Here is a 27,241-nt window from a genome sequence, read left to right on the forward strand (position 1 = left end):
ACATTTAAAGACAGTCCACAACAGTTCTATGCAGTTTTTGTGATTTGATCTACATAAAAAAAATTAACCTTTTTTCATATTTAGGTCAAGATGGTCTTCTTACTCCATGTTACAATGGAGCATCTCTCAGCGGTACCTACGGACCAATAAATCCCATCTTAAATACAACTTATGAATTCATGGTCAGATTCTTGAAAGAAATCAGCAATGTGTTCCCTGATAAATACATTCACCTGGGAGGAGATGAAGTAGACTTTAACTGTTGGTATGTAGTTTTGCGAAACCTATGCAATGATCTTAGGCATAGGTCAAAGTCCAATTGACAGAATATTAGGTTTTTGGTTTGTTTTTTTTTAGATTTCTGCATGGGATCTCTCTGAAATGTTTATCTTGAATAAATGCTGTAAAGGTATAGTTGCATTCTTTCTTCCTGATAGGAAGTCAAACCCTGATGTGAATAACTTCATGAAACAGCAAGGCTTTGGTCAAGATTACAGTAAACTTGAGTCTTTCTATATTCAAAAGTAAGTGCTGACTTGTAAACTCGTGCTATTTTGTTTTCATTGCTGCATACTGATAAAGAAGGTTTATAGTTTGTACCCAGTACTGTAGATTAGTGACTAGTCTCTGCTCTTTCCCAGTGACTACTTTTATTTCGGTTTGTGTGGATTAGGAGTGTTGCTGCTAGTCCCAGGCCTCTGGCTTAATGGGGAACCCAAATCTTCTGTAGTTTTGTACTAGATTTAGTGCAAAGACCAGAGGCTGTTTAATTCATCTTTTGCAGAAATACAGTAATATGATGAAAAAAACCCCACACACTTGTATCCATTTTCAAAGTAAACTTGTGTATATTTGCTTTTGAAAATGATCCCACCAAAGCTACCTGCACAGAATTATACCTGCTATTTAATTTATATGCAGGAATTTTTTAAGGAAATGTTCAAGCATACACTTTAGTAAAATGCAAAAGGATGCAGGTTAAGTCCAAACCCCTCTAGCACCACCCCTGAGGATACCTCTGCTCAGTCTGAGTAAACTTGTACACATACAGGATGTAAACATATAAGTATACCTGCATGTTGGCTAGGCAATTATATAATTAACCATTTTTATGCAGAAATGCCTTTTGAAAATTACCTTTTAAAGTGTAGCGTTCTAGTAGTGATATTGGTGTAGAGATAACTGGATTCCTCTCAGGTTAGAATATCTTTGTCTGAACAATCCTCTCCTGTATATAAAAGCCAGTGTGTGAGAATCATATTTGTCTCCAGGCCATGAAGAGCACGTGCGTGATGGCACGCAGCACATCATGTAGGCCGGAAGGGAAACAGTGGCCTGCAAGCTAATGGGAGAAGAGAACATAACAGGAAAATCTGGTAGCAAGGTAGGCAGGGATGCACCAGCACAGTGTTAAGGGGAGCAGCATACTAAACAATGGCCAGAGATTGTGACGGGTTAAGAGTCCACGGCAGTGTACAAGTACAGTGGCCGTGTGTGCCATCTTGTGACAGCCCCTGCTGCTATTATAAGAATAATCCTCACTATGATCTAGAAACTCATATTTAGTAATAATAGTAGCACTGCTAGTAAGTGACTTTATTTACAGTCTCAGCTGATCAGTGAGAACCATAAACTATAGACCCTCACAGCAGAGAAGTTTTCTTTTTGAGTGCCCCTCGTGTACATAGAGAAGCAAGTACCCATATTATTAATCTCTTATTTCTACAATTGGCAGTTATGCTGTCTCTCTAAGTATTCTGTTTTTCAGATATCAAGATTAGATGGAAGATTGCTTCATCAAAAAAAGCTTAGCATTCCATTCTTTATACTACTAATTCTCATAGAAGATCTGACCCTCAGCTTGAGATTTCACAGGCACCTCTGAATCAGTCTTTAAAAGTCTGAATCTGACATTGTGCTTTCCAGGCCACACAGGTTTGGTTTGTGATCATGTATCTGAAGGGATCTATGGTCTGGAGTTCATGTGCATCATCCTCTTTGAATTATTTTATCTTTGTCAAATAAAATGTATAAGCCTTCATAAGTTTGGTTTACAAAATAATTCATATATTAGTTTATTTATAAACCTTTGATATTCTGCCTTTTCTAAATTAGTCTTGGTGGATTACAGTCATTTTAAAGTTAAGTCTAATAGGTAGCACGAAGGAGGGATGTAAAGATAAGGTTAGAGAGAGAACAGATCGTTTGATCTTATAAGGTAGGAGGGGATGGGGGAAATAGAGTAAGGAACCTGGTTCATGGGAGAGAGTCACTGAGTGAATATGATCGTCTGTGGAAATACTATGGTCTCAAGATCAAGTTCCAGAATTCAACAGATAAAGGGAATCTCTTAACATTGTCACAACTTGTTGCCGTTTCAGATGAATTAGGGGATATCATGGTTTCTCTTCTCTTTGGGAGGGTGGAGGCAGGATTTGAGTGAGTGGGAGAGAGTGGAGAATATTGTAGCATTGCTTTTGTCTCTGTCTGGGCAGTGGGCACAAGTCCAGTGAGGTGAGCATTGCACAGAGGCTGAAGCATGCAGGCTGCCAGTCTGTGTGTGAACCCTGTGTCTGCATTCTCAGCACTAGTCCATGGTTTAACACTGCAGTGTCTGTGCTACTCTCTCAATCTTCCTGTTTTATAATTCTCCATTTTCTACACTCCTCTACAATCTGTTTGGTTCTACCACCCTGTTTGTTAATTATGCTGCAGTAGTTTGTCCACAAAAATCCTCAATTAGGAAAACATGTAAGCAGAACGGAAACATGCAGTTTAGAAACCATGGCTATGTTCTGAATGTGATACATCTTTCAGCAGGCAGAGGCAGTAAAACTACACTTGAAAATCAAAGGGAAGAGACATTTAATTATATAGAATATGGAAAAATCTTTTTAATAAAGCAAACCTCACAACTTAACAGGAAAACCACAGAGGAGAAACCATTTCCATATTCTGAATGTGACAAATTTTTCATTCAGAAAGCCCATTTCATAAAACCATAATTCCACCTGGTAGCAAGATCAAGCTCAAGTAGAGAATGAAATAAAAGATCATATTGCAAAAATTATACTGACAATGGGTCTTTGATGTTCTGTAGAAATTTTAGCCACTTGTTGAATTTAATGCAAAACAGATGTTCCCCATGCCACTCTGCCTTGCTGCTATGCCCCTTATGCTGTACCTTGGAGGTACTTTTTCACTCTGTCTTGCTTCCATACCCCAGCCTGTACACTTTGGGATGTTTTTTCCATGGGGGGGGGGGGGGGGCTGCTTTGCACCTATCATGGTTCCTTGGTGTGTTTATGCCACTCTTTATGCCTCTTTGTCCCTTTAGCAGTGCCTTGGTTTCTCCTGCCACCTTTTCTGCTTTCTTCCCCTTTCATGGTGCCTTAGGATCTGATGCCACTTTCCCTCTTGTGCTACCTTTAAGGGTTCATGCCACTGTTGGTGCCTTCTTTTGATGCCTTTGGGTGGTGTTCCCACTCTTGCTGCTTCTTTACTCCTCTGACAATGTCTTGGAGACCCCCTGCAACTGCTGTTACTTTGTCCCTTTACAGAGTCTTAGGCTATTCATACCATTTTTTATGCCACTTTACCACAATCTAGGCACTTTGGAGTTTTTTCCATCTTCTGATTTCTTCCCACAACTTCCATGAGAATTGATGAGAGAACCCTAATCATGTAGCTCAAAATAGCTGCAGTGCTTCCCCCATTTTGACTTTATGGTAAATAAAACAAATATATATTTTTTTCATTTTGTAACTAATGAAATGAATTGAGGTCCCCACAAAATGAACGAACGAACCAAAACTAATTTTTTTTTCTTCTATATATCCCTTCACTCTACCAATCCTGTTTAAATTTTTAGACGTGTCATTTGTATAGACATTTCAAGGTTTGTTTTTGTATGTACAACCATCTTTGCAGTTGACACGCATCCATATAGGGTCCCTCTTCAGTCTTCCCCCCCCCCCCCCCCCATGGAGCTGTGAGCCTCAGTTTGAGCTCAAAACTTGGCTTTTTTTCTGGAAAACTTTAGTTTTTTGCTTTTTTTTTTTCCCTCTTCAGTCTGTCGCCGGGTCCCTCTCGGTGTCTCCCTGTAATGTCCCCAGTCAGGATTTTCAGCATTTCAAGTAAGTTTCCTTTCGCTAGACCACCCCCATGGTGGTGATACCTCAGTGCCTGCCAGCCATCGACACCCACTGGCATCGTTCTGACTTTTGCCCTTTTTCACCCCATCATGGCCACGTTCGGTTTTCGCCAGTGCCAGAGGATCATGTCTAACACTGATCCTCATGAGGTATGCATCCTCTGGGGGGCATCACATGACTTTTGGGGTTGCTGCTAGTGTGCCAAGATGATCCTGATGGGACATCTACTTCGACTCGACAAGATGGATCAGCTCTTTTGGGGTAAGGAAGTCCAAGTCGTCAGCATCAAAAGGATCTCAGAGTCACAGTGATAGATACCATGCCATCGACCTCAGCGCGACCATCGGTTCCATCAAGGTCACCAGTGGATGGGACGCTGGAGACAGACTATTGTCAATCTCCTCCAGGCCAATGATGCCGGGTTCATCGTCTTCAACCTCAGCACTGGGAAGGATCAGACTGAGCATTGAGAGAAACTGAAGAATCAGCACTGGTCTCTGTTGATACTCTGTGCTGGGTATGGAGATGCACCGGCTTTGGCCGCAATGCCCCTGAAGTGGCCCTGTGGCGAGGAGCAACAATCTTCCATTGATGCCTAGGGTCTGCGATGGTCTCCATCGGTCCAGGTGCCAGTAACTGGAGCATAGTGTCCAGTTGGTGATGGAGCGGGCACTACAGGGCTTCAGTCCTGTGGCTCCGACTGCACCGAAGCCAGTGCCACCCATCCTTGTACCACTTCTGGAGAAGCTCAGTGTGCTCATCAGTGTGTTATTGACCCAGCTGGTGTCTGTTCCCAGGATGGTACGGGTGCCTGGTGGGGCACAGAGACCTCCCCCTACAGATATGGTAATTGTCGCCGGTTCCTATAAGAAGGAAGCTCTGCCAAGGCCAGTGGAGAAGCAGAGACCCGTAGTCCCCCATCCAGTTCCATTGGTGCCTGCAGCTCTGGATGTGGGCCAAGCAACTAGAGCCCCATCTCCTATGGCATACAGTGAGGATGAAGGTCTGTATGACCCTTGTGGGAGGGGGAGTGATCAAACTGAGTCCTCTGAGGATTTGGATGATCTCCCCTCAGACCCTTCTTCTCCAAATGAGCAACCGAAGCCTCCGCCTGAGGACTTAACCTTTTCAGGCTTTGTGAAGGTGATGGCTGAGGCCATCCCATTCCAGTTGGAGGATGCCAGGCACAAAATGCTTGAGAACTTTCAGTTCGAGGAGCCTCCTAAGGAGATCATAGTGGTCCCAGTACACAAGATCCTTAAGGAGTTGCTGCTGAGGATTTGGGAACACCCCCTCACAGATCCTCCCATTTATAAGAAGGCAGACAGGGTTTACTTCATCAAAAGGCTGCTGGATTTGATAAGCATCAGCAGCCTCACCAGTTGATGGTGGTCAAATCTGCGCTCCAGAGGGCCAAATGCTCTCGGACCCATTCCTCTGCACCCAATTTTAGGTGGATGCACTCCTGTTCACGCAAAAGCTGCTTCTACAAAGGGACACGCACTGACTCCATTGCCTTTTTTTTTTTACCATTTCCTTCCCAGTTTATCCAGTTACCAGCAAGGTCCTCCAAAGCCCCATGGTTTGATAGCCTGTACACCACCCAGTTGCCCCAGACCCTTAACACCCTTCCGAACTAGCTCGTTAATTTATTAATTTTTTTTACTTATTCACCATCCACGGCAGAAATAAATTTTCACAGTAGGGGACCTGGGCACGCATCAGTGTATTTACGATCGAATTTCTGGCTCAAGTCTTGAAACGCCCATGCCTTATCCAGACCATGCCCATACCCTGCTCCCTTTCTCAGAAGTTTCAAGATATGCATGCAGTGGCATTTATGCATGTATCTGGGTAGCTTTTAAAATCTTCTCAAGTCACATGAGCCTGATATAGTTGCACCTCCCCTAATTTAAGCTTGTGTCATGCTTTTAAAATTCACCTTTTAATCGTTTATGGACTTTTCCTCCAGGAACTTGTCCAAACCTTTTTTAAAGTAGCTACACCAATATCTTTCACCACATCCTCTGGTAACGAATTCCAGAGCGTAATTATGCGTTGAGTAAAAAATTATTTTCTCTTAGTTTTAAATGTATCGCCTAGTAACTTCAGTGTGTGTCCCCTGTCTTTGTACTCTTTGAAGGAGTAAACCGATTTAAAGCTTACTCATTCCACTCCACTTATTATTTTATAGACCTCTATCCTACCTCTATCATATCTCCCCTCAGCAGTCTCTTCTCCAAGTGGTTAGGTACAAAATTGAATTGTAAGCTCTGGGGAATGGGAAATACCTATAAGTACCTGAATGTGTTAACTGCTTTGCTAAAATAAACTAAATAAATAAATGAAATGCAAGGATCATTTGGTAACTTGCCTGCCTGGTGCAAAGGTGGCAAATTTCACACATCACATAGACAGGATTTTAGATAGTGCTGGGGAGGAGCAGGCAGAGCTTCAGTCTCTCAATTCGTGGATGAGACGATGGTACCAGGAAGAGGGTTTTAGGTTTGTTAGGAACCGGGCATCAGTTTGGGGAAGGAGAGGCTCCACCTTAACCAGAGTGAAACCAGACTGCTGGTACTAACCTTTAAAAAGGAGATAAAGCTGTTTTTAAACTAGATGGGGGAAAGCTGAATGTCGCTTAGAAGCACATGATGTATCTTTGAAGGATACTAAGAGAACAGAGAAATTAGGGCATCCCAGTAGAAAGATTGCAATAAATGCTAACATGGACTGGCTTTTACTAAAGAGTAGACAGAGCACAAAGATTTCAAAATTAACCCTGTTAATTGTTAATACAAAATTTAAAAAAAACCCCAAAAAACCACACACACACACACACACACACTCACTCTTTGAAGTGTTTGAATACAAATGCTAAAAATCTAAAAAATAAAATGGGAGAGTTAAGAGTGTATAGTACTGGATAAAGAGGTAGATATAATTGGCATCACAGAGACCTGATGGAAGGAAAATAACCAATAGGACACTGATACCAGGGTACAAAATATGTCAAAATGATAGGATGGATCAAATTGGTGGAGGGTTGGCACTATATATTAAAGAGGGCATTAAGTCAAACAGGATAAAAGTTCTGTGGAAATCAAAATGCAATGCTGAATCTTTATGGCTAGAAATTCCAGGTGACAGCCGCTATTTCTGTCAAAAAGGAGGCGCTAGGGACGCGCTAGTGTCCCCAGCGCCTCCTTTTACTGCAGGCCCTCAGCATATTTTTTTTACTGAATCGCGTGCCCAGGAGAATGGCCTGGGCGCTTGCCGGCTCTCCCGTGAGTTTTTCTGTATCTGCCCGTTTGTGGGAATACCTTGACACCTGCATCATGGGAGTCTTGACATCTGCTGGAAACAATGTGAACAGGCTTTGTGCTGAAGTCTGTGAAGCTAGTCTTGTTACTGCTGGAGGGGCAGACTTTGCAACAGTCACTGGTACATTATACAAATTCCTAGAAAATAGATCAGCTTGAATGGGGACTTTCTGCATGGAGCTGGTAACTTACTTTTTTCTTTTTTTTTAATTTCCCCCTCCTGCTAAAGGTGGTGGTAGTCTTCACAAGGCTTGTTCTATTTAGTTACATTTGATTTTCCACCATTTGGATTCTTAACATGGCAGAGCACAATGTATAAAATAATCAAAATACAATTCTTACTTATTAGCAGATGACAGAAGCAGTATGCTCTTAATGTGGAGAGCAGCAAGGACTCCCAAGGAAGATAAATGTTGTAGCTCAATATCCATTAAAGATCTGATGGCAGTTCTTATACCAGCTTAGAAAGACCTGCTTTTGCAAGAGGGTTTTCTCTAGGTATTCCCACTAACTGCAAAGCATTGGCTAGCACAGGAAGAGCCAGAGGGTTTTAGGCATGTTGTCACCCAACAGAAACCAGCAATGAGATTTTGACTGAATATGGAAGATAAAACCTTGATCCCCAGCCAGAATTTAGAGGATCTGATTGTTGGAGGAAGGTGAGGATTTTTGGTAAACCATACACCTGTCCGATGCAATAATTTTACTTTAATGTGTTGAGCGTAACTCTTGCCCTACAGATTTAAGTTTCTTTCGGTATTAAGTTGGACTCCTTTACTAAGTCTCAGCTCTTCTGTTTACTGCCACTTATTTTTCTCCCCTTTCTAGCATCTTGAGTATTGTTTCATCTTTCGACAAAGGATACATGGTCTGGCAAGAAGTCTTTGACAATGGAGTCAAGGTAGGATTTGAATGTAGTTTTGATCTACATGCATTAATCAGCTTGTCAGAATACACATGCGTTTGACATTGATATGATAACAAATATAAATTTTATTAAATCTCTAATATGCCATGCTTCATTTGTCAATGTTTTTAATTGATTTTTTTTTTTTATAAAAATGTTTCTCACAGGACAAGCAGGATGGTAGTCCTCACATATGGGTGATATCACAGGATGGAGCCCTGTACGGAAAACTTTTCTGTCAAAGTTTCTACAAAGCTTTGACTGACACTGGCACACTGAGTGCACTGAGCATGCTCAGCCTGCCATTATCCCTGTGAGCCACAGGTGTCTCCCTCAGTCTTCTTTTTTCCGCTCTGCAGTAAGCATAGCAGTTAGGAGCTCTGTGAGAAATTCTAACATTTTTTCCGCACGGAAACACTTAAACTTTTACTTCACAAACACTTTTCCCTGCATGGGTCTCCCTTCGCATATGTTTATTCGACGCTCGGTGAGTACTATGCCCTGTTTTTTCGGTCGGTTCCTGTCACCTTCCTGGCCTGCCAACCGACTGCGGCCTTCCCTCTCCCTATGTTTTCAGTTAGCCACACATAGCCTGCGAGTGCCCCTCTGTGACACTCTACCTGGTTATTAGCGCTAGTGGAACAGGGACTTCCACGGTTTCCTTTGCCGCCAGGGCCCCTTTCGATTCAAGTCCTTCAATTCCTCTGTACTCTTGCTCAGTCGATGCCCCATTGCTACCGTTGGTACCTCCTTCAGACCGTCCTGGATTCTTAGATGCCATCGGTACCCTGATGCCATCGGTCCCTGCATCGTTTCTCAGTGCCACCCAGGTTTTTCATCCATGGCACTGATTTTTCCTTGGGTTTCATCAGTGCCATCATTGCCCGGATGGATGCTATCGACGTACACCTTGTCTTGGTGCCATCCATGCCCGGGTCGATGCCACCGTCGCCCGGGGCACTTCCATCGATGCCATCCTTCATTTTATTGATGCCATCGATGCCCAGGTCCATTCCATCGTGGGCATCGATGCCATCAGCGCCCGCCTCCATACATCGATGCCCTCGACGTTCCTATTGATGCGGTCATCGACACCGTCAATGCCGGTATCATTTTTCCGATGCCAACGATGTTTTTTTGATTATTCGATACCACATCGTTCCCATAGATACCTACGCCGATGCCATCAGTGCTTTGGTCACTGTCATCATTGCTCTGGCCGAGTCAGACGTTTTTTCATATATATTTTTGACGATACCCTCTAGGCTGCTTCGGCCGCCATTGACATCATCAATACCTACATAGCACCGCCATGTAATACCCTCGCCCCATATTAGCCTATGACACTACATAGTGCAAGGAGCAGTGCAGGCATGCTGACAGTCTGTCATCAGTCGCCATCCAAGACAGCGAGGGCATCCATCTCGGCGCTGGGGAAAGACCAGGCCGAGCACCGTGGCATGCATCATCACAGACACTGTGACCGTCCACCACAGACGCCATCCAGCACATTGGTGCTATCCTTCTCGATGCTGGACAATGCTCGGGCCGAGCAACATCACCACTGCCATCGACACTGTTCTGCACAGTATTGGCAGTCCTTGGTGCTCCAGAAACACCGGAACAAGTTCCGAAGAATTCTGCACTGGTGTCACGAGACATCGAGCCGCCTCGACGAGGGCCGGGTTCACGAGCTGTTAATCGGCTCCCCTGTTCCCGAGGCGTGCCCCACCGACATCGATGGGTGATTGTGGCCCTCCACAAAATACTACCGTGGTAGCGCCAGCCACGCTCAGCCTGTCTCCTCTATACCTGCGACACCATACCAGGCATCAGAGTTGAGACGGGCGTCTACTTCCTCGATGACAGGGCTCCATCCTGTGATGTCACCCATATGTGAGGACTAACATCCTGCTGTCCTGTGAGAACACCTGTTACAGGTAAGCAACACTTGCTATTCACCAAAACGTTTTACTGTAGAACTAAATTTTGTCATGTTTCCCTATTTTTCTACTCTACTGCAAGTCATGTGACTTGGCGAGAACTGTCATGGATTATAATAATATTGAGGCTTACACTAAGCATGCTTAGGATCCAGGAGTCTTCTGTTGACATTTATTTTTTTATTTATTTATTTGTGTTTTTCTATACCGGCATTCACGGAAAGTTCGTATCATGTCGGTTTACATAAAACAAGGGGTGAGCAATACATTATAACGTACATAACTAAAACATAAGCGTATACATTACAAAAGTATAACAAGTGCATAGAAGAAAAAGTTACAATAAAACAGGGGTTATTCTAACTGGGATTAGAGTTAGAGGAAAGATAAAAAGTTTAACGAAGTAAAACGTTGTGGTGATTGGTTGGTAGTGTCTGTTTCAGTTTAATAGAAGATGCTCAGTATTGCTGCATTTGATGGAATTTTGATGCATTTGATGGAAGACATGAATGAGTCTTCTCCATTTGACTAACTTTTAGAACCCCTTATTAAAAATTGTTTTAAAATATTAAAACAAACATCTTAACTAAAGGCTTTGTATCCTTTAGCCTGAAAAGGGAATGGGTCCCTTTCCAGTAGTGAAAACACATAGAAAAATGTTTTGTCTTCAATAGCATTTAAGTAACAAGAGGACAGACAAAAAAAAATCAAATGGATTTTCCAGAGTAGGTCACTTGGGTTCTACAACAGACTGGTTTCTTGTTAGATGTCAGATGTAATCTGAACGTCCACAACCCTGCAAGGTTTCTGGAACTTGCAAGCTGTGAGTCCAGTATTTAATGATCTGTATATCACTTTCATAATGCCCAATAATCGCGTCCCAGTGCAGACTAAAATATACATGTTCCCTGTATGTACCTGGATCAGTCCAGACCCTGGGTTATGTCACCAATCCAGCAGAGGGAGGCAGAGAAAACATTCTAATGACTCTGACGTATACCCTGGAGTACCACCTGCAGCCAATCAGTATTTCTCTGTCTCCCAGCAGAGGTGGAATTTCCTAACCCCTGCAGTCTGTGGTGGTTTATTTTTTAGTCAGGTAGTTTAGGAGTTAATTTTTTGCAGACTTTCTTTTTCTTTTGAAGAGAGCCTGTTTTTTTCATTTAAGTTATTTAAAAAAAAAAAAAAAAAGGTTTTATTTTTCTTCACAGCCATTTCACAGCCTCCCGGGAGGTTGCCAAGTCCTGGGAGGACTATCCCTCCTGGTTTTTGAGGCTGCCGGATTGGGGAGGTTTTGAACCCAGCAACCACTCCTGACAGGGGTGATACCGGGGGGCCCGGCTCACTCACCCTACTTGGAGCAGCTCCTGGAGGCTGTGGCATTTCGGTCAGGTAAAAAATAAAAATAATTCTTCACAGCTGAATCGTTGTTTATTTACCTTTTGGTGTTCGGTGGGCCCGTGCCTTTGTTTTTCGCCGTGGTTTCTTTTAGTTTTTTAGTTTATTTCATACTTTTTATTTCGCGCCATTTTTTCTTTATAATGCCGCTAGGCGCGGCCTGCCGCGCTTGTGGAGATGCGCGCACCTCTCCAGGGAGAGTCTCTGTTCATCGTGTCTCCCCGGGGGGGGAAGGCGCATCAAGTTTTCTGATAACAAAAGGGACTCGGCCACTTCAGGCGGCCCCAAAACCTCGGCCCAGCTGCTCTCCTGCCCCAGACTCATTTCGCTGCAGTGCTGGAACTGAGGCACTCCTGTCTACTCTGAGAGTGGCGACACAACAAGCTATTCAGGGTGCTTCTGACCTGCCTCCGCTGTCGCCGCAGCCGGCGGTCCCTGGGGGGGGACAAGCCACGCGAAACAGGGCCATATTTATCAGCTGAAAGCCTGGAGGAGATTTCAGATTCTTCTTCCTCTTCTCCTGCCTTTTCAGGGGATTTTCTTCGCAAAGCTTACAAATCTAAGAAATTTCATAAGAGACATAAGTCTCTCATCTGAACAGAGGTTAAAGCCATGTTCCTCTAAAAGGGCTAGTTCCACGGATTTGGGAGTGGGGTCAGCTCCGAAGCGTCTCCTTCGTCTGGGTCCGGATCAGACAATTTTTTCTTCTTCAGATGATTCTAAGCATGGCTCTTTACCTATCCCGGACAAGTCCTTGCTGGAGGGGGATTTAAATGAAGACCCTGCTTTGAGTATTAGTTCAGACCCTTATGTTGCGGATGGGGATGACCCCAAAGTAGTCCACCTGTTTAGAAGAGAGGAACTTAGTCACTTAATTCCAGCAATTTTACTGGAATTGGGTCTCGAGGCTCCAGTGAAGGATTCTCGGATGGGTGGCGTTGACCCAGTGTTGCTTGGCCTTAAAGGTCCCACGATATCATTTCCTTTTCATCTTTCTCTCACTGATCTTATATACTGGGAGTGGGATACTCCTGAGTTGGGGCTTAAGATAGCACGAGCCATGGAAAAATTGTATCCATTACCTGAGGAAGCTTTGGAAATTTGAAAATTTACTAAGGTGGATGCCGCTGTTTCAGCCGTCACTAAGAAAACAACTATTCCAGTAACTTGAGCTACGGCTCTTAAAGATCGCCAAGTTCGTAAGCTGGAGGTTCAGCTTAAGCAAATTTTTGAGGTTTCTGCTCTTGGTGTGCGGGCGGCCATGTGTAGTAGCTTGGCTTTGCGAGCTGGACTAAGATGGGTCCAGGCTTTACAAAACAATTCTTCCCTCTCTGAAGAGGAAGTTGCTCAGGCTGGTAGACTGGAAGCTACAGTTGCTTATAGTGCAGATGCTTTATATGATCTCATTAGGATCTCGGCTCGCTCTATCGTTGCTTCTGTATCGGCTCGCAGACTTCTCTGGTTGAGGAATTGGTCCGCAGACGCATCCTCCAGAGCTCAATTAGGGGCTTTACCCTTTAAGGGAAAATTATTATTTGATAAGGAATTGGAAGATTTAATTTTGACCCTAGGGGAAAATAAGATTCACAAATTGCCAGAGGACCGTCCTAGACGCTCTTTTTCATCTCGCTCTTGTTTTTGGTCTAACAGAAGATTTCGTTCTTCTCATCCGTTGGCCCCTCTAGCTAAACAGTCTTCAGATAAACAACAGAATTGGTCTCAGTCCTTTCGGGGCCGCCGCTTTGGTAGACCTGGAACTTCCCAAGTCTCAGGAGGCACAAAGTCTGTCCAATGAGATAAGGCCGGTCTTTTCTCCGGTTCCCGTCATAGGGTGCAGGCTGTCTCTGTTTTACGGAGAATGGGCCAGATGTACGTCGGATCAATGGGTTCTATCCAAGACTCGCTACAGCCTTTAAGCGACCTAGGAGCTATAGTTCAGGTTCCAACATCGGAAAGGTCGTTATTCAGTTTTCTTCGTCGTTCCCAAAAAGGAAGGAACCTTTCGTCCCATTCTCGATCTCAAAAGGGTCAACATTGTCTAAGGATTCCATAGTTCCGGATGGAGACTCTTCAGTCTGTCATAGCTTTGGTTCACAGAGGAGAATTTCTAGCATCTCTCGACCTCACTGAAGCTTATCTTCATATCGGCATTCGATCCGATCATCAGAAGTTTCTCAGGTTTTGCATTCTAGGGCAACATTATCAATTCAGGGCTCTCCAGTTTGCATTAGCCACAGCTCCCAGAACATTTACCAAGATAATGGTTGTGGTGGCCACTCAACTCAGGAAGGAGGGCCTGTTGGTACATCCATACCTGGACGACTGGTTGATTCGAGTGAAGTCAGAATCTCTTTGTTATTATACAATCAACAGGGTAATCAGCTTTTTTGCAGTCTCTAGGCTGGGTGATCAACGAAGACAAGAGTCACCTATTACCTTCCCAATCTCTGGAGTTTCTGGGTGCACGGTTCGACACTCTCTTCAAGGGATAGTGTTCCTTCCGGAGCATAGCCTTCTCAAGTTCAATCACAAATTTGAGACTTAGTCTATTCCTATTCCTTGTGTGTGGGATTACTTGATAGTTTTAGGTTCAATGACCTCTACTCTGGAGTTGGTTCCTTGGGCCTTTGCGCACATGAGACCACTTCAGTCTGCATTGCTTTCACACTGGAATCCGGTTTCGGAACTATATCACCTTCCCCTTCCTCTTACAGAGACGGCTCGTTCCAGCCTAGATTGGTGGTTACAGACAGCGAATCTGCAACAACGTGTACCGCTAGAGATTCCAGAATGGACTGTGGTCACTACCGACGCCAGTCTTTCAGGCTGGGGAGCGGTATGTCAGAATATATCTGTTCAGGGTCAGTGGTCCGAAGAGGAAGCGCAGTAGTCGATCAATCTTTTAGAGACCAGAACGGTTCGTTTAGCCTTAATCGCTCTTCAACCTCTCCTTTGTGGGAAGTCGGTACGGGTTCTTTCCGACAATGTGACCACGGTAGCGTACATCAACCTTCAGTGAGGAACCTGAAGCTTCCTGGTAGCTCAGGAAGCACAACATCTGCTCACCATCGCAGCCTCACACACTGCCGGGGTGGACAACATTCAAGCCGACTTTCTCAGTCTGCATCATCTCGACCCAGGCGAGTGGGAACTGTGCGAGGAAGCCTATTAAATGATATGCAACAGATGGTCCACTCCGGCAGTGGATCTCATGGCCACGTTTCAGAATGCCAAAGCCCCTCGGTTCTTCAGCCGCAGGAGGTAAGAGGAGCGGAAGGAGTAGATGCTCTGGTACTTCCTTGGCCAAGGGATGTTCTTCTCTACGTGTTCCTCCCTGGTCTCTGATCGGCAAGGTTCTGCGTCGGATAGAAGTTCAACAAGTTGACATTGTCTTAGTGGCTCCGAAGTGGCCACGCTGTCCGTCGTTCGCGGACCTGGTCAGACTAGCACTGGATGGTCCCCTTCGATTTCGAGATCTTCCGTGCCTTCTGTCTCGGGGTCCGGTTTGTTTGGAAGAGGTCGAACGCTTCTCTCTAGCGGCATGGCTTTTGAGAGGCGTAGGTTAAAGAATAAAGGTTATTCAGATGCTGTAGTGACTACTTTATTGCATTCTAGAAAACCTTCTACATCTTTGGCTTATGCAAGGGTGTGGAAGGTTTTTGAATCTTGGTGTAATGAGCATCAAGTAGATCCAGTTCACTCTTCTGTATCCAATATTTTATCTTTTTTACAAGATAGATTAGCCAAGGGTTTGTCCTTTAGTTCCTTACGGGTACAAGTGGCAGCACTTGGATGTTTTCGTGGTAAGGTTCAGGGATTATTCTTGGCTGCGCATCCGGATGTAGCGCATTTTCTCAAAGGTGCGCAACATCTACATCCTCCATTTCGGAATCCTTGTCCTGCTTGGAGTTTGAATTTGGTTCTTGGGGCTCTGTGTTCGGCTCCCTTTGAACCCCCTTAATCATGCGACTTTGAAGGATCTCACATTGAAGGTGGTGTTTCTTGTGGCCATTTCTTCAGCTCGTAGAATTTGAGTTGCAGGCCTGGTCTTGCAGAGAGCCTTTTCTTAGAATTTCTGATACAGGAATTTCATTACGGACTGTACCATCTTTTTTACCTAAGGTAGTATCTTCTTTCCATTTAAATCGGTCCATAGAGCTTCCGGCTTTTCCATGTTTAGATCGTTTGGATCCTTCCTCTAGGGATCTTAAAAAAAAATTGGATGTATGACGAGCTCTATTGCATTATCTTGAAGTTACAATTTTTGATTGTCTGACAATTTGTTTGTTTTGTGGAGTGGCCCTCGCAAAGGTCATAAGGTTTCAAAGGCTACAATTGCTCGTTGGTTAAAAGAGACAATTTGTTCAGCTTATCTTCTAGCTCGTCGTGAACTTCCTGAAGGGTTGAGAGCTCATTCTACTAGGTCACAGGCTACCTCTTGGGCAAAATGACAGTTAGTTTTTCCTCAGGAGATTTGTAAAGCAGCGACTTGGAAGTCGTTGCATACTTTTGCTCGTCATTACCGCTTGGATGTTCACGCTCCAAGTTCGGCAGCCTTTGGATAGAGTGTTCTCAGAGCGGGACTCTCTGGGTCCCACCCTAATTGAATCAGCTCTGGTACATCCCAGGGTCTGGACTGATCCAGGTATGTACAGGGAAAGGAAAATTGGTTCTTACCTGCTAATTTTCGTTCCTGTTGTACCATGGATCAGTCCAGACGCCCAGCCTTTATTTCTGTGTATTATATTTATCTTTTCAGAGAGTCCGCTCGTTCACTGTTTGGGTGATTAAACCGCCTTTTCATGCTGTCTATTTTTCTTAATATTTTCTTGTTTATTCCCAAGATTTTTTGGGGGGGATTCTGCTTCCATTTAGGATTTGTGAGTTGGAAATTCGTTCTCCTGTTTAGATAGCTAGTTAATATGTTAGTAGTTAAATTTCTGCTTTGATACTGGTCAATACTGATTGGCTGCAGGTGGTGCTCCAGGGTATACGTCAGTCATTAGAATGTTTTCTCTGCCTCCCTCTGCTGGATTGGTGACATAACCCAGGGTCTGGACTGATCCATGGTACTACAGGAACGAAAATTAGCAGGTAAGAACCAATTTTCCTTTAATTCACATTGTCATAGGTTTTTTTTATATCCTGCATATTGCAAAAAAAATTATTTAAAATTATTTTTGTTTTGCAATCTTTCCAGATTAAACCAGACACGGTAGTTGAAGTGTGGAAGGGAGAAAATTGTAACGAAGAACTACATAATGTAACATCAGCTGGGTTCACAACTATCTTGGCAGCACCTTGGTACCTAGACATCATTAGTTATTCCCAGGACTGGCAGAGATACTACAAAGTTGAACCTCTGAATTTCAATGGTTTGTTTATTTGCTTTTAATATTTAATTTAAAGAGTACCAGACCTTCAGACATACAATATATGAACTGTAGGAAGAACAAACAGATAGTAAGTTAGTGCAGATGCTTTTGATCTAGTTGCATTGTCACCACTTTTTGATTTTTATCAGAAAGGCTGTGCTTGACCACCTGCAAAATGCATTGTGCTTGTGTTAAGAGGATATTCTTAAATTCTTTGCTTCCCTTATTTCCACATCAAACACAGGGCTGTAATAATAGGCAATTGAACTTAAACATCTCAACAGTTGGATTGCACTGTATATTCTAAAGATCCAAAAATCTTTTTTTTCTTTTGTAATCTGAGCTAAAAAATTCTAACTTAATCCCTATCAATTAAAAAGCAGAATGAAAATACAAACAAAAAACAAACTTTGAAATATTTGTATGCTAATGCCAGAAGTGTAAGAAGTAAGATGGGAGAATTAGAATGTATAGCAGTGAATGATGACAAGGACTTAATTGGCATCTCAGAGACATGGTGGAAGGAGGACAACCAATGGGACAGTGCTATACCGGGGTACAAACTATATCGCAATGACAGAGAGGAGCACCCGGGAGGCGGTGTGGTGCTTTATGTCCGGGATGGCACAGAGTCCAACAGGATAAACATCCTGTACAAGACTAAATGCACAATTGAATCTTTATGGGTAGAAATCCCTTGTGTGTCGGGGAAGACTATAGTGATAGGAGTATACTACCATCCACCTGGTCAAGATGGTGAGACGGACAGTGAAATGCTAAGAGAAATTAGGGAAGCTAACCAAATTGGTAGTGGGGTAATAATGGGAGACTTCAATTACCACTAGATAGACGTCATGTAACAATGATTTTCTTATGATTTATCTTCTTAATGTGCTATTATTTATGGAGCCATCATAACACCTGCGGACATACCAGCATGTTTTAGCTTAAGGTCTTGCCACTTCAGGTCGTGTTTAATCATTGGCCCAAGTCCTTTATTCTTTTGCGTATTATTTTCTAATATGTTTTTTCGAGTTTTTCATAAAATCTTGTTTCGGGGTAATCCCTTCCTTGGTATGTCTCAAAGTGTCAAGGAAATTTTTAAAGTCCAGTCCGACGCGCGTTTCGCATCACTGCTTCAGGGACTGAAACGAGTACACTCCGCTTTTGCATTTAAACGGTGTAGTTGCCCCGTTACTAGTTTACTTGCTTTCAATATATTTGTTTTTACTTTCTGCAAAGGACAAATATTTTTGTTATTCAAGAACCGTACAGCACATATGTAATTGAAATATTTGGCACATACCTGGGTAACATTGAGTGAACAATAGTGAACTCACCCGACCTTGCCGCCGTTTCCTCTTACCGGCGTCTGAGCAAAGTTGCTGCGAGAGTCTCGCTGATTTTATGTGATTTTACATGTCACAGCTGTGTGAAATCAGCCCGCTTCAGGTGTGAGTGTGACATTTACATAAAATGGACCCATTCTATTTCTTTGAGTCCATTGGGGTATACTGTATTTAATGTAAAAATCCATCGTTGTTCACTTTGACGTAGACGTTGTATTCTGTCACCTCTCCTCCAGTGTGCAGGTATTACTTCCAACACAGTCCATTTGATTTCAGCAAAAGTGTGTTTGTGTTCAATAAAGTGTGACCAATGGCTCCTCGATTCTTCCTGTTTTTAGACAACACTTGTGTTCTGTTAAGCGGATGCGAATGGGACGCTTTGTCATGCCCACATAAGTTAGTGGGCAGGGGCAGAATATGGCGTAGATGACATATGAAGTTCTGCAAGAGAATTGAGGTAGTGGCAATGTACGTCCTGTTGCAATGCTGCTTGTAGTCTGTGGTGATTTTAACGTACAGAACATGCAATTAGTACAGTTGTTGATTATGGTGTGAGGGGTTGATGCCTCACGTAAGCTTGAATGCACAACTTGATCCTTGATGTTTTTTTCCTCTAGAATAGGCTATTCGTATAGGCTCCTTAAACATGGGATGAAGATCCTGCAGGATTGACCAGTGCCCTCTAATGGCTCTGCTAATAGAGGGAGATGCCAATGAGTGTCTCATAACCAGCGTCTGCGGGTTCGAATCTAGCAGTGTTTTTGGAAAAAATAAATAATCACGATTTGAGTATAATGCTCGTCGGTATGCCTTTTTCACACTAGATGTAGGATACCCTCGTTGTAAAAATCGTTTTGCCAACTGTTCTGCCTGTAATTTAAATTCCTCCTCTTCAGTGCACAGGCGTCGAATATGCATGAATTGCCCCACAGGGGAGGTTGGACTTAAATGTGTGCGGATGAAAGCTGTCAAATCTAAGAAGATTGTTACGCTCATTCTGCTTCCGATAGAGGGTAGTGATAATAGTGTCTGCATTTCTGGTTATGAGAATGTCTAAATACGCCACTTGATGTTGGTCATAATTTATTGTGAATTTTAAACATGAGTTTAAATTGTTTAACCACGAGTGAAACTCTAGTAAAGACGCTACGGATACTTGCCATACTATGAACACGTCATCTATGTATCATTTCCAGTGTTTAATCTGAGCAGACCACTGATTATTGTAAATGTACTGTGATTCAAATGCAGTGACAAATAAATTAGCCACGTCTGGAGCCATGGCTGCTCCCATGGCGGTGCCACAGGTTTGTAAGTAAAACTTGTTCTGAAACATGAAATAGTTCTTACTTAATGCTAGATGTAGAAGTTCAATCACAAATGATGTGGGAATACGTTGAGGAGGCACTCGATTCTTTAATACTGTGGAGATGACTGTCAACAGTTCGCCCTGAGGAATGACTTATAGAGAGATTCGATGTCCATGGTGACAAGTAAACTGTCGTTGGATAGCGTGACTATAGATAAGAATTGTAACATTGCTGAAGTGTCCTTGATGTATGAATCCGCTTGAGAAACATACGGCTGTAAAGTTTGTCTAAGAAGATAGAAATCGGTTCTAATACAGATTGTTTGGCAGAGACAATTGGTCTACCGGGGGGGTTTTCTAAGTTTTTATGGATTTTAGGGACAATGTATATGACTGGAATAGTAGGTTGTTTATTAATCAAAAATTCTCGCTCACTGTTAGTCAAAAATCCCAAGTCATGTCCCTTGTTTTCTAGTTGTGTCACTTCAGATAATATTTCATCAGTCGGGTCCGTTTGCAATTCCTGATAAAACAATGTATTGGAAAGTTGTCTCTGAATTTCCTCAATGTATGATTGGAGGCTCATTAACAACGACTGCACCCCCTTTATCAGCGGGTTTGATGACAATATCTTGTCTATCGCGAAAATGTTGGAGTGCGTGATGCTCTTCTTTGGTCAAGTTGTAATAACTATGGGATTTTGTTTTTTCAATTCGTTCCACATCATGCATAACTAATTGTTGAAACGTGATGATAGCAGCATCTCCCGGGGGTGGTGGGCTCCACTTTGATTTATTTTTGACTATAGAAGTGATTGATGCCGGAGAAGTCTCAAACGGAGTATGTGACAGATAAACTTTACGTTGTAATTGCCTGAATTTATAGAAGTCACAACGGAACTGGAAAGGATCATGCCATTGGGTAGGCACAAAGTTTAGTCCTTTGTTCAGGACACTTTCTTCAATGGCTGTAATTTGGCACCCTGATATATTAATAACAGCTGATCTTATTTCCATCCTTTCTGAATAGCTGGAGGGGGGTTGTTTGGTTGATATTGGGACCTCGTTCTTGGACGATTCCAATCTGCATTGTAATAATTTCGAGACCCTCGTCTTCTCCCTCTGCCTGTCTGTCCACGTGGGGGTGCTTGTTTTGAGCCATCCCCCGACGGTGTTTCATCGTCGCTGCCTGAAGAATGATCAGATGTGTTGAAAGTGACTTGTTTGGGTTTAGCCGTACGGTTGAGCCACGGGTAGATGGGGCCTTCTTTATAATCTCCCTTGTCTCTTTGAAATTTGTTGATCTTGGCTAATTTTGCATCAGCTTTAAATTTTTCCATGTTGCGTTTGAATTCCTGATGAGCGCTATCAAATGCTTCTATGGATGCATCCTGCTTCAAAGATTCCAACATGGCCGTAGATTGATCCTGTAGTTCCTGCATGATCTTATGAGTTTGTTTCACTATTAGCAGCATCAGGTCCATACTACATTTGTTCAAGATAAAGGACCATTGTTCCAGGTACTCGGGGTATTCTGTGTATATTTTTGGTTCCTTAACCATCCTGAGACCTCTGGGAATGCGATGATGTTTTAAGTACTCTACCATTGTGGCTCCGTATCATCTGCAAATTTGATTACCTCACTTGTCGTATTTCTTTCCAGATCATTTATAAATATATTGAAAAGTAAGGGTCCCAATACAGATCCCTGAGGCACTCCACTGCCCAAACCCTTCCACTGAGAAAATTGTCCATTTAATCCTATTCTGTTTCCTGTCTTTTAGCCAGTTTGTAATCCACGAAAGGACATCGCTATATGAAGGGTTTTTTTTATCATTATTAACAAATAATGACAGGTAAAGACCAAAATTATCATTCACTCTGCCAAGTGCTGTTTAGGGTTTTAACTGCCACTCTGTGGCTTACCCCAGTGCATTCCTGGAAACATAAAGCAATGTCACTGCCTTTGAGATGGATTGCCTCTCCACTGAGGTTACCCTTAGAAACTATAGACAGGGAGCCTGATTTCAGTGCCTGGAAAAATAGTGGAAACTTTTTTTTTTTTTTTTGTAAATGATACTTTGAGATTTTTCAACATCATTATAACACCTTGTAAACCACATAATAAAATAATCTCTACATACTCAATTACTGGTTTTTCTTAGTTACAACACATGTGAAGACAGGGTTTTACTAGGAGTATAATAATGACACAAGGGGTACCTCACTCTAGAGCAATAGGCAATAATGACCAGATATATGAGAAGGTATACCTGAGCTACATGGATGTCACTGTGAGCTCCGGCGGCGGTTGAAAAGCACCTCACCATCAGGCGCCAGCAAGCGGGGAGGCCACCCTCCATCCTGGGCCCCCGCAAGAAGTGAACACCATCTTAAATAATAAAAAAGAAACGGAACTATCATCAGGAGGTGAGGGAAATGGGTGACTGCGATGTGACCACGCCCCTCCCCCGACGTCACTGTGAGCTCCTGTGGCGGTTGAAAAGCGCCTCACCATCAGGCGCCGTGCGTCGCGCACCGAAGGGGCGTGACAAAGGGGCTCTCCCCTTTGTGTACTCCTTCGTGCAACTCTTTGTGCTTCATTTAATATTTTGTCTTTTATGTTTTCTGTTAAGTAACCTTTTTTTCAAGTTCCTACCTTATGCCTTTGTTTACAATTTTATTATAAATGTTCTCTGTATTTGACCATGGAAATATCTTTTCCTGCTTTTTCTGTTTTATGTAAACCGGTATGATTTGCATTTTAATGTAAGAATGTCGGTATATAAAAAAAATTATAAATAAATAAATATTAACGTTCAGCCCGCCATTGTACATATGGATTCCACACTGAGGAAAAACTAGGTAACATGTGATGTTTACGAGCAGTTAGCTTATATAACTCACACATCTTATCCAATTTTAAGAGGACCGATTTTAACTGTGGAGTGTTGGGAGCTTTCCAAGCAGCTGATATGACACATCTAGTGGCCAATATAATTTGATGATCCAATTATGTCTAGAGCAGTCCAAGGGTGCATTTAACAAGGCATTTTCAGGGGATAACTGAATGGAGAAATGGAGCACTTGGATAAATAGGGACACTGCCCCCCAAAATCGTACCATTCCCTGTACGTACCCGGATCAGCCCAGACTGCTGGGTTATGCCTCCCTTCCAGCAGATGGAGATGCGCCACCTACAGTCCCTTCAGTATTTCTCTGTCTCCAGCAGATGAAGGTGGCAGAACCTGCAGTCCTGGCTAATTGATTCTAAACAAGAAAAAAAAAAAGTTGCAGTGACAGGAGTCCTTTAAATTTGGCTGAATCAAAGCTAAAAAAAAAAAAGCCAGGCCTCCCAAGGAGCAGAGTCATTTCTCCTCTGAGGTAGGCCTGCCGTGTGCTTTGCCCTTCTCTCCAGTGTACCAGGAGCAGCAGCCAGTGAGTGACTGAGGGGGATTTACCAGTGGTCCGGTTCCTCCCCCTCCCCCCCCGGGCTGGTTCTGGTGAGGCCAAGCGAATTAAAAAAAAAAAAAAAATAGAATTGGAACGTGTTTTTTGCAGCGGCGCTGCACTTATTCGGCCTCCCGGGCTCTGGGGTTTATTTTTGCGGCCTCCCCTCCTTGTTCAGAGCGGCAATGCCGCGCGCTTCAGCCTACAAATCCTATGGGGGAGCCGGCAGCATTGGGTCTCCAAAGATAGCCTCTGCTCCTGGTGTCTTCGTGGGGGCGAGGGCCTGTCAGCAGGGGCACTGGCAGTAGGGGGAGGCAGGCACATTGGTCCCATGGTGTGGGTGCCCCGATGCTGCCTCGTGGTACTTAGCCTGCCCCGCGGTACTTAGCCTGCCCCGCTCCTGCGGAACGCAGGAACGGCAGCCATTTTAGGAGCTTTAGATGCTGATGCAGACAGCTCAGCAGGGAGAGGGGATCTCCCTCCTCAGTTATTTCTGCAGGATTTTTGCCCCGGGTCTCCCCATGATTTATTTCCTGCTTTCCATGCTCCTTTGGGTACCCCTGTGGGAAAATTTAAAGGGCAGCATCCTTTTTCGGCTGATTTTATTTTACTATTACATAAGGCTTATTTAGCTAGCCTGATGCCCATGGGAGATCCTGAGCCCCCTCTGGGGTGGTCTGGGGATGGGCCCTCTCCTCTCTTGCAGGTTCCTAGGCCAGATCCTCCTGAGGTCTCCCGGATTAGGGTGGTCCGGGAACCAAGGGGCGGTGCCGCTGACGGATCCACTTCAGGTGGACATGGCTGAGGATTCTGAGCCTGTGGTCCCAGTGGAAGGGGATGATCCTTGGGTCCTTAGGCTCTTTCGTAGAGATGAGTTGGAGCTGATGATTCGGCATACCGGCTGGTCAGACGCTGATGCCTGAGGATCAGGGCACAGTGGATCCGGTGCTGTCTGGTCTTTGTCCCCTGGCTAGGACTTTTTTCCTTTTCATCTTATGTTGCTCCAGCTAATATTTCGGGAGTGGGATACTCCGGAAGCTAGCCTTCGTGTAGGCAGAGCTATGGAAAAATTGTACCCGCTGCCGGATGACTCTCTTGACCTCCTTAAGGTTCCCAAGGTTGATGCGGCCTTATCCGCAGTCACCAAGCGTATGACTATTCTTGTGGTTGGGGCGGCTGCCCTTAAGGACCTTCAGGATCATAAGCTGGAGGTGCTTCTCAAGTGTATCTTCGAAGTGTCTGCTCTGGGGGTTCGAGCAGCCATTTGCAGTACTTTAATGCAGTGTGTAAGTCTCTGATGGGTGCAACAACTCCTGAGTGCCAGAGAGCTCTCCCCGGAGGAGTCAGCGCAGGCTGATCATTTGGAGGCGGCGGTAGTGTATGGGGCGGATACCTTGTACGATCTCCTTTATGGTTCCGTAATTGGTCGACTGTTTCCTCCGAGTCTCAGCTGGGTGCTTTTCCGTTTCAGGGGAAATTACTTTTTGGAGATGATTTGGAGCAGCTCATTAAGTCCTTGGGGGGACAATAAGGTGTACAAGCTCCCGGAGGATAGGCCAAAAGCTTCCAGAGGGTTCAGTCCTCCCTGGTCGTCTTTTCGGGGGCAGCGCCGTTTGGCCAAAGACGGTCATCCGGCAGGTCGCAGACCTGGTCTCATTCCTTTCGGGGCCGTAAACCTGCCCGAGACAGTGGTGCCAGAGGGGCGATGGGAGTCAAGTCTTCCCAATGAAATAACACCAGCCGACTCCCCTGTTTTGGTCGTTGGGGGGCGGCTGACCCTGTTTTATGAAGAGTGAGTCAAAATAACGTCGGTCCATTTGGGTTCTAAACATCATAGAACGTGGCTACACCTTAGATTTTGCTCGTCCCTTACGCGATGTATTTCTGATGTCGCCCTGCGGGTCTCTGGAGAAAAGGCGCCAGGTGTCTCTCGTGCTTCGCCGGTTGTTGGACCTCAGGGTGGTTGTTCCGATTCCTCTGAACAAAATTGAATACCTGCTGGTTCAAATTTATTTTCTGATTCTGAAGAAGGAAGGGTCCTTCCATCCGATTTTAGATCTGAAGAAGGTCAACAGAGCTCTGAGTGCCCCGTTTTCGTATGGAGAAGCTATGTTCCGTAATCGCCTCCATCACAGCAGGGAAGATTTTAGCATCCCTCAATTTGACAAAAGTGTACCTACACATTGCAATTCGGAAGGACCATCAGCAGTATCTCCGGTTTATGGTTCTCTGCAAGCATTACCAGTTTCAGGCACTTCCCTTCAGGCTGGCGACCGCTCCGTGCACGTTTACCAAGGTGATAGTGGTCGTGACAGCGGCTCTCCCTTGCCAGGGGATCCTGGTCCATCCCTACTTGGACGACTGGCTCATTCGAGTGAAGTCAAACTATGCGAGGCGGCGGTCGCCAGAGCGGTGCATACACTTCGCGCTCTGGGTTGGATCATCAATGTGGACAAGTCAGTTGTCCCCTGCCCAGGTCGTGGATATTTTGGGGGTGAGATTCGATACTCTGATTGGGAAAGTCTTCCTGATGCAGGATCGGATAGACAAACTCAGGTTGCAAGTTCGGCCTCTCTTGTCCCTGCCAGTTCCCAGGGTGTGGGAAAATTTACAGGTTCTTGGTTCTATGGTGTCTACTCTGGAGTTGGTCCCGTGGGCTTTCGCTCATATGAGGCCGTTGCAAAGGGCTTTGCTCTCACGTTGGGACCCCAAGTCAGAGGTTTTTCAAGTTCTCTCACCCCTCCAGGAACCGGCCAGGTCCAGCCTAGCTTGGTGGCTGACCCATGAACACTTGGCCCGGGGTATGGATCTGGAGGTCCCTCAGTGGACTATTGTGACGACTGATGCCAGTCTTTCTGGCTGGGGGGCAGTTTGCCAATCTCAGGCAGCCCAAGGCCAATGGACGCATCAGGAAGCACAATGGTCCATAAATATTCTCGAGACCAGGGCAGTTCACTTGGCCCTGCAGAAGTTCTTGCCTCTGGTTCATCATCTGTCTCTGAGTGCTCTCCGACAACGCAACGACTGTAGCATATATCAACTGGCAAGGAGGCACAAAGAGCTGCCCCTTAGCGGCAGAGGCAGACAAGCTCATTGCCTGGGCAGAAACTTATCTGCTCAGGATAGCGGCTTCACATATTGCCGGGGTAGACAACATGCAGGCGGATTTTCTGAGCTGACAGAGATGGAATCCCAGAGAATGGGAGCTGTCAGAGGCGTTCGTGTTGATATCTCATCACTGGGGAATTTCCCGTTTGGATCTACTAGCGATTCGAGGGAATGCCAAGGCGCCGTGCTTCTTCAGTCGCAGAAGAGAGCCTGCAGCGGAAGGGGTGGATGCTCTTGTCCTCCCATGGTCTCGCAACATTCTGCTCTACGCATTCCCTCCTTGGCCTCTGGTAGGCAAGGTCTTGAAGGATAGAGGCCCATCCGGGAGCGGTGGTGCTAGTGGCTCTGGAATGGCCACGAAGGCCGATGTTCGTGGATCTCCTCAACCTTGCAGTGGAAGGGCCACTCCGTCTGGGTCAAATTCCGAATCTCCTGCAGCAAGGTCCAGTATTTTTCGATCAGGTGGATCGCTTTTGTCTAGCAGCTTGGCTTATGAGAGGCGGCAGTTGAGAAAGAAGAGGTATCTGGATTCGGTGATTTCCACTCTTTTACGGGCTCACAAAACTTCCACCTCTCCTACGTACATCTGAGTCTGGAAGGTTTTTGACTCTTGGTGTAGTAGGTTGAATATTTCCCCTAGGCGGGATAGTCCACATTCTAGCCTTCTTGCAAGAGGCTTTGGCAAAAGGGCTACCTTTCAGTTCTCTCCGGGTTCAAGTGGCAGCATTAGGATGTTTACGTGGAAAGGTGGACGGTGTGTCCATAGTGGCTCATCCGGATGTGGTTCGTTTCCTTCAGGGTACTAAGCATTTGCATCCACCACATCGAGCTGTTTGTCCATTCTGGAGTTTGAATTTTGTCCTTAGGACGTTGTGTGAACCTCCTTTTGACTCGCTAAGGTGCATCACTCTGAAGGACCTTACGCT

At 44.6% G+C, this 27,241-nt stretch overlaps 1 protein-coding gene across 2 annotated transcripts in view; it reads left to right on the forward strand.

Moving 5' to 3' along the window:
- The window catches only part of HEXB (hexosaminidase subunit beta), a 150,747-nt gene that overhangs the window by 103,363 nt on the left and 20,143 nt on the right, over positions 1-27,241 (forward strand). For both annotated transcript variants that reach the window (XM_029574995.1, XM_029575002.1), the window contains 4 exons: positions 85-265; positions 438-524; positions 8,306-8,378; positions 16,926-17,100. In XM_029574995.1, coding sequence (XP_029430855.1) covers positions 85-265; positions 438-524; positions 8,306-8,378; positions 16,926-17,100 — 516 coding nt within the window. The remainder of the gene's footprint in view (positions 1-84; positions 266-437; positions 525-8,305; positions 8,379-16,925; positions 17,101-27,241) is intronic.

The sequence above is a fragment of the Rhinatrema bivittatum genome, chromosome 1, assembly GCF_901001135.1.
Source record: "Rhinatrema bivittatum chromosome 1, aRhiBiv1.1, whole genome shotgun sequence".
Taxonomy (NCBI): Eukaryota; Metazoa; Chordata; class Amphibia; order Gymnophiona; family Rhinatrematidae; genus Rhinatrema; species Rhinatrema bivittatum.